We start from the raw sequence: 12,931 nt of genomic DNA, 5'->3' as shown, positions 1-12,931 counted from the left end.
AAACTTCTGTATGTGGAAAAAGTGGCAAATCTCTCTACATTACCTTCATGACTAGTTTTTTTGAAACACAGTATTAGCTTCTGTAACACACAAGGGAAGCCTCATTTGTACATCTGCGCTCAGTAAAATGGCAGGATTCAGCTCCTCGCCCTGCTAAGAGAGGGACAGGCTTCCATATTTTCCCATCAGCACATGTGTGCAGTGATTTACACCCTTGGCAGTGGACCCAGAGTTTCATCACTATAATAAACTGCAGCCTTTCCTTCGCACATGCAAAAAAAGGGAAAGGGAAAAAAGCATAATACGGTTTTGTATGTGGCTCGGATGATATAAGCATATTATCTCATGTTTGTGTGCATGTGGTGGTGATGGTGATGGAGCAGTGTGAAACGGAGCCCGGAGCCTTCCCAAGCAACCACACCCTGAAGCATTACAACACACAGCACCGGCACAGATCTGACTAGAGAGCGAGCTGCCCTAAAACTGTCGCTCATTAGCTCAGAGACAGTTTCTTACAAAGCAGGGCACTATTCAAACACTCCAACACTCTGCACTGTGTCATTCTTAATTAGAATTTTTCACCTTTTAGAGAATAAAGGTGAAACGAACAGATGATTAATCAATGAATTAACCAACCCACTGCACCAATATTCACAGTTTTTAGCTTCTCATACTTTGGACAAATAACATATTGTGGAAAATAATTTTTAAAAAGTAGGGCTGCAATGTTTCATAATTAACCCTGTAAGACCCAAACATAGAAAAAAAAATGAGCAATTAAAAATAGAATTAAACAAAACAAAACAAAGCATATTTTTTTATTTATTTTTTTTATATATATATATATATATATATACACAAATATAGAAAAAGAGCAAAAAATAAAGAAAATGAAACAAAAATAATCATAAAATATGTATATATATATATATAATGACTTTTTCAAATAAAATATATGAAAAATATATAGTATAATATATATAGAGAGGAAAAAAGAGCAAAAAAATAAAGAAAATAAAACATAAAAAATTAATTAGAACATATGAAAATAAAAAATCACATTACCTATATATATGTATATATATAGATATAGATATAGAGATATATACATTTTTTAGCAAAATAGATCTAAAAATATATAAGATATAATATTTTTTGCTTTATTGTATTTTTTTCAGTTTTTTCTATATTTGAGTTTATATATATAAATATACATACATACATACATACATATAAATACTAAAAAATAACACAGTGGGTTTTACAGGGTTAATTAATATAATAATCATTTTATCATCAGCTGCTTTATCATTTTAGATGGAACAGCTTGCTTTGTCAGTCCAGTACACCAAAAGGAGTCATAAACCACAGATTTTTTAAACTTTTTTGCTTGAAATATCACAAAAATTTATTATCCAAATAGTTGGAGATAGATTTTCTAGTAATCAGTTAATCAACCAATTCTTGCTTCTTTACGGCAAACAACGGATGAATCACAAACTTCCAGCATTTCGTCAGGTGAAAAGCCGGGTAAAAGCTGCTGTGAGTCACAGGAAACTACACATCTGTGTCTCAAAATGTGAACCCAATCAAAAACCACATGTGGAGAAAATTAACAATCATGACATTCAATTAATTGTTTCAGCCATTTAATGAGCAGAAAAGCCAAACAAATGTGAGGATTTGTGGCTTTTCTTTGTTTTGTGTCTTTGTAAACCAAATACTTTGGGGGTTTTGGAGAAGTTAGTTTGACAAAACAAGGAGATTTTTCTTTTCCTCATATTTAAATGACTCAGTGATTAAAGAAAAGCAGAATCAATAGTATAAATAAACCCTGCAGCTCTAATGCAGCCTTAATGGAGTCCAACTCAGCAATACAGAGCTGCTCTCATCAACTGCATGAGACGAGTAAAGAGTTTTTATGTGATTTACGATACTGCAGTGAGGGGTGTGCCCTCATGCATGGGAGCCTTAGTGAAGCGCTATACCAGCTTCTCTCAATCTCTCTTCCACAGACACACATATTCCTCTTTTCTTCTGACCACTATTCCCACCAGCTGATAAAAACATGCAAGAGACCACAATCATTAACAATCGATAGCTCTATGTTTCCATTACAACCCAGTAACCGTCCGTTTTTGGGTTTCTCAGGGTTGCATTTGATACTGATACTACACATGATGTTAAAATGCTTAACATCAACAACTCGAATCATCAATCAAAAAATAAAGCGGCGCAGATCTTCTTGAATAGCAACAAGACACAAACACGTAGCATCAACCCAAGAGGTAGCGGTGCAGAGTGCGGCCAAACTGTCGAGCTTTTTAAAAGACACATAATCCGAGACGTTTTTTTCTCCACATTTCTTAAGCACACCTCATAAATCTAAACACAGATTCAACATTTATTGCTGATTTTTCATAGAATCTATGACGAACACACTCAATTTGTTACACTCACCAGGAATCATGTCATTCGACCACGGCAATGTGGTATACACAAATTATTTACACGTACGTGGTACATTTATCACCATGCTGCTCAAAAATGTTGCCACAGGTATGAAGTTAATATGTGCCAGAAGACTGTTTATTGTGTCGGAATTTGTCCACGATTCAGTAAAATTCTCCAAATATGGCTAAGAATGATAGAACACGAAGTTAGTTTTTCCTGTAAGCGGGTGCATTGCAGGTACACATCATAACCAACTGTCTAACCAGGAAGTTTCTCATTGGGTTCCTTCATAAAGTTTTTGCAGATGTCACTATAACATTGTTCCTCTGAATGTAGCACGAGTCTTGCGGCTTTCTAACAGTCTCACTGTCAAAGTCAAACCATCTGTGCTATTACGCGGTCACAAGAATAAAGCTAACCGTTTGTTCATGGGACAGTACCGTCCACATAATGAACACATAATGCTGCTTGAGTTGTTGCTGCAGTCGTGGCTTTAACAAAGACGATTTAATGGCTTTCAGTGGCTGAAGTGGGTTTCATGCGAGTCCTGAGTCTAGGATTGGACCGCATGACCACAGCTGCTTCAAGATGCTGCATTCATCATTAAATATGACATCAAAACTGACAACAGACTTGTCTTGATGCAAAAAAGGAGTAACAGCTGAGAAAAATTCTTATGGTGCACAATGCATGGCAACCTAATAATTGTACTGACATTGTCTGTGTAGTAATATGGTCTGTTTTCACCTTTATGACAGCAGATACTTCAGAATGGACATTGATTTCAACTGATTTCTGATTACACACCTGAAAGCTTGTGGGACAATTATTTTAAACGTTTATTATCCCCGTCTTTGCTTTAAAGTTTCAGTAATCTTCTTTAGTCTTTACTGCAAAAGGCCATACATACCTAAAGCATACAGTTTATGTCTAAATCGCATAAATTTTCTTCTTATTTTCAGTACATACATCTACCCTTATAAAGTACATATTCTTGCATGGAGTATACATAAAATTGCATCATACTATTTTGTCATTATATGGTGCCGTAAACATTGCACAGGTTGCACATATATCCATCACATTCTGTGCAAAATAAGCTGTCATATGTCTCTGAGCTCTCAATGGCTCGACTTAGTTCATGCTTGTGGGAGACTCCATGATATATGTAATGTATCTTCAGCTGCACAGAGAATTGTGGGTCAGAATGGTCAAAAAAAAAAAAAGCATGATGGTTTGTATTCTGCAAAATACAGCCGGATGTAGAAAGACATCCGGGTATCTTTGGCATTTAACAAACTATCTATGCCATGCAAGCTCTTTCTCTGGGATCCTATGTAGTATAGTTTTATGGTATTGGAGCACACAGTACACTTACATAGATAATAGGTGTGATGCATCCTTGTTCTTGGATCGTTATTTAGAAAAAATGCTGCCTGTCTATTTTTTAACATTAAAAACGTATCTCTGTGCATCAAACATAGTATTATTGCATTGATTGAATTTTCATGAAAATTCGAACCAATGCATCTTAACAGAGGTCGATTACTGGTGAAAGAAGAGATTCAATCATGTGGGAGAATTTGGAGAATTGTGAAGATTGTGGAGGATTTTGGGACTGGAAAAGCCAGCGCTCAAACTGGGACAAACCTCATTGGCCAGACAGAGCTCTCATGTCAGTCTCTTTCAAATAAGTCCTATCTCATGCCACCTCAAAGCAGAAAAATGGACAATTTTGAGGTAATTTTCTCTTTTTTGTTCTATTCTTACACTCTTACACTAATTTCATGTCAAAAAAGCTGTAATTGAAAACTAAAACACCTTACAATTCAAACTGCCGTACAGTAACAAGAATCTGATCAAATAAGAGCACAAAGATGCATTATTAGCAGAAAATAGGCAGGAGAAAACATACGATATGCTTGTTTTATTACACAATTTGATCTTGGGTTAGAATATTTACACTGGGACATCAATGACGATGTTGATCCTGATTTGCTCTGACCTTCCAGGGTCACTGACCATGTCCTCATTTGTCAGTCATGCTACTGTTGCTATGGCACCCACTTTCAGGAAGTGAAAAATATCCCCCTACATGAGCTACAGATATTAGTTACTGGTAACAATGTACAGCAACTATGCAGCTGAATCTGCTCTACTTGTTTCTTGTATCTTTTTTCTATAAATCGCTGTATATTTATGAAATAGATCAACAAAACACTGGAAAAAGCATCATTTTTGGATTGATATGGAAGACCATCTCCATTCGCAGCAGCCAGAACAGAAATGATGTCTAATTGTGCTCATTTGTGTCTTTCCACTGACCTTTGTGACACATTTAAAATCCTCCTGATTTCTTTCATAAGACCTTATCAGTCTCATAGTCAGTTAGTGGAACATGTTACTGCTCTGGTAAATAAAAAAATGGCAAATATGAGTTCTTCAAGATGGTTCAGCTATTACTGGCCTACAAAGACAAAACTAACTGTGCTTTTTAAGTGCCAGAACAACCAGACCTACACAGCTGCAGAGTCAAATAAATCTAAATAAAGTGTTAAATTTAAAAATGACTCAGTTACAATTCACTAAAGAGCCAATGATGCAAGTTACAAAACCCAGAATGACGGAAAAATGCAGCATTGAGGCAACTTGCAAGGTCAGACAGTATGTTTTGTAACTCTTTTTTTGTGGAAGGGTTTAATGGGTTGTAAACACAAATTTATATTCCAACAAACTACTTGTGTGTAACTATTGCCAGAGACTTATATGCACTTGTGCGATTGACCTCTTCTCAATGCTCTGGCTAAACCTGGAGGATTTAGCTGTCTTAGGACATTTGGGGGAGGATTAAGTTCAAAACAAACAACACGCAAACATCAAAACTGTTTAAAGTCGGCCACACAAGCTTAGAAAATATCAGTCCCAATAGTGTGATATCAAATAAAAGTAAAGGCTGTGAATGTCTTTCATTAAAACTAAGCAGACAGAATGAATATGCGTTATCTAGGAAATGTGAGCTTCCGCTTGCTTTGTAAGGTTTGTTCCTGCCTCAACTGCAGCTCCTTACTAGTGGCAACAAGCTCATCTATTAGATTTTTGGCATCAAAGCGGAGTAAAGTTCAGATGGAAAAAATATCTTGTCACGGGACTCTTAACAAAAACAAAGCGCCAAAAATAACGCGCCTCTCGCTGAGCAGGAAACTGTCATTTTCTGTTACACAAGCCAGCGGTAATCAAAAATAGACGGCAGGATGTTGTTCTTGTACTACTACGTTGATATCCACTGACAGCTTTTTTCCACTTTCACCAGACTGGAGGGAGAAGAGCTCGTAAACTGGGATGCAAATTACTAATAGCCACTCGGCGGTGCTTAATAAGGCTCCTGGAAAACTCCATGGCTACAAAACAGGTCAAAGGGGGCTGAGAGGATATTAGAGGAGACCTCCGTTAGCCATGGCAGAGACCCTTGTGTGGGTGGAGGGAGCTGTGGGGAGGCCAGGCGGGGACCAGTGGAAGAGGGAAGTCATCTTGAATGTGCACCAGTGCCTCTGCTGCAGCCCTGTTGCCTAGCAATCAAAAATATTTACTCTTTACCCAAAACTGCAACAGGATTTTTTTTTTTTTTTTTTCACATTCTGGAAAAGTGAAAACAATGAGACTTATCCATCTGCATTAATTGTGAAGGCTCCTGCCAGCCACGGTCATAGAGAAACCCTGCTTGTCTGGAATGTTGATCTTGTGATAGGCTGGAGTAATGTAACAGCGTAACCATGGCGATGAAAGACAGAAAGAAACCAAATCTGGCTTTGATTGAGCCAAACAGGTTGAATTATAAACTCTCTCAGTCAAGAAGTCTGAGAAACGTCTGTTTGTGTGCATAACTCAATCTAAGTGTGTGTCAAATCACAATCCCACACGACGGACCCAGCAGGGACTGTATTTTCCTGCCGTCACAACTGTGTGTCCGTTGCCATGGTGAGTGGCACTGCAACATCTGGGTGGCCACGGGGTGTTTTGTTTGCGCTCGAGCCCACTCGGCTGCAGCCAGCGTGGTGATGGTCTGGAGCAGCGGAGGACTGTTTTGTGGTACGTCAACGGGGGTTTCAGTTCCCGGGCAGAGCCACCGTCTGCCGGCACCGTTTCATGGCCACAGATGCTCGTTTCCAGCTGGAGGGGATTACCGAAGACACGCACCAGCCTGGAACAACACTGAGGCTGCTGTGAGTGGGTATGAGGGGAAGGGAAGAACCACACCTAGAAATCTGACAGCGCCACTCTGGCAGGGAGCAGATGTGCGAAAACAGCTGGAATAGAACGGACTGGTGGGGAAATGAAGAGGGAAAGTCTGGGAGGTTAGAAACAGGTATAGGGTTTAAGTGTATAGTATTTAAGGATAGTATTAGAACTCCATGAAGAGCTGTTTGTCTAGCACTGATGGACACACAGGGAATTTTCCTTGCAGTAAATAAGTAAGAGCTGTTCTTTGTGATGTAGCAGTCGCAGCCTTTCAGAATCACTTGGACATTTTCAGCACAGAAGACAAATTTTTAGAGATGCCCGATATTGGCTTTTTTGCCAATAACCGATATGCTGATATTGTCCAACTCTCAATTTCCAATTCCGATATCAACCGATACCAGTACCGATATATCTAACAATAACAATTTGCCTTTATTTGTCACAAATACATTACAGCACTGTGAAATGTTGCATTTCGCTTACCCCAATTGGGGTCAGAGCGCAGGGTCAGCCATAGTACAGCACCCCTGGAGCAGGAAGGGTTAAGGGCCTTGCTGAAGGGCCTGACAGTGGCCACATCGAGGTTTGAACCACAGCCTAATTTTATTCATATTTATATATTTATATTTATTGATATTGATATTTTATAATTTTATTTTATTGTGATGTCCCACTGGATGCATTCTCAGTGGACCGATATTATCGGACATCCCTACTAATTTTGGTTGACTTTTTCCAACTTTAGCTGATGGTCATTTGTCTCAGGCCAGTTTAACCAACAAACTACTATAAGGGTTGCAGTATTTTTCTCCAGGAGTGCGGAATCACCCTAATTCTTCGTAGTTGTTTTAACATTTAAAATATGAGTTAAATCAAATCTTGTTTTTTTAATGCTATTATAGCCAGCCTTTTCCAATCAATAATCATACAACATATCTGCATTCTGTTATTAGTTCTCCAACCCCTGCATTTTTGAGCCCTTTGTTTCAAAAACGATGTTGGGTTGGGAGGTTGTTCGTATTGTTCTATTGTATTTTTAATCTTTCTGCATGAAAGTGCTATATAAATAAAGTGGTCTTCACTAACTGTTCACGCTTCTCATGCAGGATTAAACTTGGATTTTGACACATTAGCGCTTCTCAGATAACAGCCTGTGCTCATGTTACTATTACTTATGACAATAACTGCTTTCATTAATCTGCTTTTACTACAACAGCGTTACAAAATAAACCCTCTCAGCTTGTTTAGGTGTTCTATAACCAGATACGGAAGTTTTTGTGTTGGATTTCTAAGTAGCCACTGACTATGTGTTTGCTGCCCTCAGTGATCTACATTCTGATCTACATTTCTATCAGCACGAGGACCTGATTTGTGTGCAACAACCAGAACTGCGACTAAACATGGGTGTAAAAGGGATGTCTGTTTTATGATGCCATGGTTAAGGTTTGGTTAGGCACAAAAACAACTTGGGAAACATCATGGTTTCTTGTCAAAATTACGCTGAGGTTAGGGGGATCTTCATCACTATGGTTACAGCAATATGTGACCACATGGCTATGGTTAGGGAATGATTGTGGTCATGCTTTTAAGAAGGAATAACACTGACTGCTGACTGAAAAGAAACACTGCTCGCCGATGTTTAAATCTGACTTTTTGTTGACACGTCCATCCACCCTGACCACCTCCCTTGATGGATTTTTGTGTTTCCAACATAACATCACCCCATTTCTTCCTTTGTTTAGCTGCTGGAAGGCTTTGGGACTTTAATGCAAACAGATTTTTGGGCACTTGCAGGAAAGACTGATGTTTGGAGGACAGTATAGACAAATAGGTGTGTTTGCGCTCTGCTCAGTAGTATCTTTTGAGAAGAAATTCTATAACATGTATGATTAAAGTGCCATAACAGCGAATAAAACCACCAAATCGACCAGGAATTAAACCCTACAGATTATATCTTCAATCTATTGGACTATTCTACCTCTTGGTGACACCGTATATTGATTAAACTGGTAAAGCTGAGTGAAAACTGGGCTTCATTACATCATTAATTAATCCCCTGTGAACTTCTCTTGGTCGGGGACATCAATGAGATACGGTGGTAGCAGTTGTCAATCTGTGTCAACATGCTGGTTACAAGTGGAGCTTGTCTCAATCTCCAGCTGAAAAATTTATGTTCAGGAACAAGACATCCACCTGCATGCTGCTCACTCATGTTACACATCCTGCTAGTCTGTGATTTATTGCCATTCTAACAAGAGAGGAGATATATTAGTTTCCATCCATTCATTATCTATACACTGCTTAATCCTCATCTACACTGCAGATGGAAATTTGCTTAAAGCTAACTCTGGTGCAATACAACAAATGGAAGCATTTATGTTTAATATTGTACATGGTCCCTTTTTAAATAAACTGATAATAATAGCTTAGGGCAAAGGAAGGGGACATCCTGGACAGGTCGCCAGTCTATCGCAGGGCCACACTTAAAGACAAACAACCAAGCACGCTAACATTTACACCTACGGACAATTTAGAATCACCAATTAACCTCAGCATGTTTTTGGACTGTGGGAGGAAGCCGGAGTGCCCAGAGAGAACCCACAAATGCACAGGGAGAACTTGCAAACTCCCTGCAGAAAGATCCCAGGAAGGCAGGGACACGAACCGAGGATCTTCTAGCTGTGAGGTGAAAGTGCTAACCACTAGGCCACTGTGCAGCCTGAATATTAACTTGATGAGTCTAATAATTGGCTCAGTGCTTGCGCTTGTATCACCCTTTACTGACTTTATAAGTGAATATGTGTATTCTAACATAATCAGCATATGTATACGCAGGTGTAAAACATCAAAATTCTAATTAAAAGCCATCGAGTCTTCAGGGGGATGGTGAAATTAAAATCTCAATAATGACTCTGTAAACCATGCTTTGGCCCATATAACAGACACATGCCCTACTTTAAGACTGACGGTGTCAAGAAACTAAGCTCAGACACAAACCCCTACAGGCCAGAGTACCCAAGTCTTCCCCAAATCACCCCCAAATCACCCCCAAATCACCCCAAAATCACCCCCAAATCACCCCCAAATCACCCCCGTGGTGGAGAATCAGCTGAGGAGCCGAGACAAAGGCTGAGTCTCCCACAGCCGAGCAACACACCCCTGGCTGCAGCCTGAGCCGCAACAATGAGACCAGGAAGGCATTTCAGACCCTCACACACAGAGATAGATAGCGAGAGAGGGAGAAGGACAGAGAGAGGGAGTGGGAGAGGTTTTTCTCTGCAGTTGTAGCACACCAGCACCCAGCTGGCTGCTTGTGTGACACCAGTCTGCCCCCAAATTCAACCCCCACACCCTCAGAGCTCTGACAGCAGCCCGAGTCTTTCCTCCTCTCACGATGCAGAAATGCAAGCGGCTTATCACAGCTCATCACAAATGGGCGTATGTTTTCTCCCCTTCCCTTCTTTCCCTCCTCTCACTCTCTGCTGCACCAGCAGCCCGCAACACCAGCCCAACTGTAGTCTGCAGGGAGGAGACTTCAACCTGAACATTACAGCAAATACAGCCATTTGTAGGAAATATGAGCTCATAGGCAATAAAATAAATACTTTATTTCACACTTAGCTTCACTCATTTGCCAACAGCCACTGGAAATTATAATTAGAATCCAGTAACATATCATATGGATACTTTGAAGTGTGTATCAAAAGGGCAAGAAAGAGTGACTGAAAATGAGGCCAACATCCCTGTTCAATATCCTCCCATTGGGCTGAAATAATCCCCACAAGGGAACATATTCTTGTCAAAATGGCCAAAATGTGATTCCAATTACTCCACAAACATTTCTTTTTATTCTTCTTATTTTTATTTTTTTTTATTTTTTTTGCAATTTATGCCTCAGTTTTTTGCAACCTGGATGGAGAATCTAGGGAAAATTGGTATAATTAAACTATATTAATGCATTATTATGAGCATGTGCTACCAAATTATGATTTTCTGCAATCCATAAAGTCACAGCTATGCATTGCAGATAGCAGAAGTCCCTACAGAAGCATTACAATCTTTTTTTTTTTCCTATGGGCGAGCCGGCTCAGCTCACGGCATGGATCCCCTCAACAAAGAAGATGCATGACACCTTTAAGAAAACGCCTTATCTCCCTGCCTGGCTGTCACTATGGTACCCAGTCATGCCATTTCATTGTTCGCATTTCTCCAGCGTCTCGCTGCAGTCAAAGCCGAACCAAGAAAGCACATTTTCAACCCGTCCTCGGGGGGCTGTAAAAGGATAAATCGTTCCGAGCGCCAAAGCTTTACGCAGTGATTTGCAACAGCGCGCATCAAAGTTCCTGCAGCCAGTCAAGCATAAATAACTCTTTTTTTTTTTTTTTTTGTTTTTTTTACTCACAGTGATCTTTGGGATGTTCTTTTTTCCTTGATAAGACATTTTTTCTTGTCCGGTTCCACCTTTTTAAAACCAAGCTGTAAAAAAATAACCCGATAGTCCCTCTTTTGCGGATGCTGCAGCGGCCCTCGCCTGGATGGGAGCTTCAAGGAATGGTCGCCCCTCTGTCAGTACGATGTACAGTGCCTCTCTGAGTGCTATAGGAGCGTCTATGGTCCAGTCGCCCGGCCCCTCCCTCAGTACGCGCAAGTGGAAAAAGGCGCGATGGCACAGTTTTGCCACCGGAGGGCGCAGTGGAGCAGCTGGAGATGCAGCCAGTTGTCTGCATTACAGAGCTGTCACACATTGTTTGTTGCACATAAAGTATATTTTTAATAGCAATCATCACTGAGAGATGCCTATTTCCTTAAAAAAAGGAAAATAATCAGAAGCAGGCGGTTTAAAATCCACCACACTGGTTTGTTCAGTGTCTATTGATTTGTAAAGCCACTGAGGGGATGAATTGATCAGAGAAAGGCGGCCAGCCACGACTGATGGATTAGAAGAGAACTGGTGACAAACAGGAAGAAGCAAAACAATGCAAGGTAGAAATCAGCATCCATCACCTACAGCGCTGGAGGCTGGAATTATTCACCCATTTTGAAATCTTATTGCACAATTACAATTCTGGAGGATAACATAGTGAGCTGTGGTTTGAGGATAATTTGAGATTTAAGCGTATATTTATTTATAAGCACAAGCAAAATATTTTTAAATCAAATCCACATGAATCCATAGATCCTGGATCCATTCAAGTTTCATATTTATGTGCATTAATCTTCATCAGTTCCAACCTACAGATTCTGTTTTGGTGAACACAGAGGAAAAAAATGGTGCAGCAGCTGTCACAGAGCCTGTCCACCACATTACACACCCCACATGTCTACCACACACACACAAACACACACACACACACACACACACACACACACACACACACACACACACACACACACCCTCTCTCTGTATGTCCCCACCCGGCCATGTGTCTCCATTGTTTGAACCTAAAGTGGACGCCCCCCCTTCCCTTCACTTCACCCGTCCTATCCTCCACCACTCCCCCTCCTCAGCACTAATGCAGCCATAATGATGTTCTGTAAGTGACGTGCTCTCAGAAGCATGTGACAGAGGGTGTGCCTATGTGCATGCATGTGTGCGTGTGCATGTAAAGTAGAGAACTGACTGGGATTTACACAAAAATTAACAATCATCCACCTTATAATGTGTAATGAATCATATTTCCTACCTTTAAAGCCTAAAATGACCACTTTGAACATTAGTCTGCAACTACAAATTCTGTAGATTCAAAGGAGATATGCTTATATGATTTAAGAATGTATATGTTTTCAATATAAATGAGCAGACAGTTATCATCTTCCTTCTGCTACGGCTACCAGAAGACACAGCGGCCGCATGCTGACATGTCCTTTCATGGCAGTGAGGCAGCGTGAGGCATTACCTCAGCATTCCCAGGCCTGAGAGAATGCATCAACAACACACTGTTAAGTTTGCAGGCCTGCTACCTCTGCAGGCCACATTAACCAGCTGACACTGAGAGACAGGCAGAGGGCAGACAGATCAAGGATGCAGAAAAGACTCTGTCAGGTCATCAAAAAACAGCATCAGCGCTTTTCACACCTTAGTGGCTGCGGATAGCACAAGGAACATCCACTTCAACATCCAGCAAACAGATTAGTTTATCCAAATTTGCACATTAGCATGGTCATGTTTAGCATCCTGGCTGTTTTGATGTCTTTATATAGAGGATAACAGAGAATTAATGAGAGCAAAATGATCTAC

At 40.2% G+C, this 12,931-nt stretch overlaps 1 protein-coding gene across 2 annotated transcripts in view; it reads right to left on the bottom strand.

Annotated features, from left to right (window-relative positions):
* dpysl3 (dihydropyrimidinase like 3) overlaps positions 1–11,285 on the bottom strand; it is a 42,967-nt gene extending 31,682 nt beyond the window's left edge. Inside the window, exon 1 of one of the 2 annotated variants that reach the window (XM_055017404.1) lies at positions 11,096–11,285. In XM_055017404.1, coding sequence (XP_054873379.1) covers positions 11,096–11,134 — 39 coding nt within the window. In that variant the 5' untranslated portion in view covers positions 11,135–11,285. The remainder of the gene's footprint in view (positions 1–11,095) is intronic. The other variant, XM_055017403.1, reaches the window with a different exon arrangement.
* Between the last annotated feature and the right edge of the window lie 1,646 nt (positions 11,286–12,931).

Source organism: Amphiprion ocellaris, chromosome 14 (genome assembly GCF_022539595.1).
Source record: "Amphiprion ocellaris isolate individual 3 ecotype Okinawa chromosome 14, ASM2253959v1, whole genome shotgun sequence".
Classification (NCBI taxonomy): Eukaryota; Metazoa; Chordata; class Actinopteri; family Pomacentridae; genus Amphiprion; species Amphiprion ocellaris.
The sequence above is the reverse complement of the archived record's forward strand: the minus strand, read 5'-3'. Positions and strand labels throughout refer to the sequence as shown.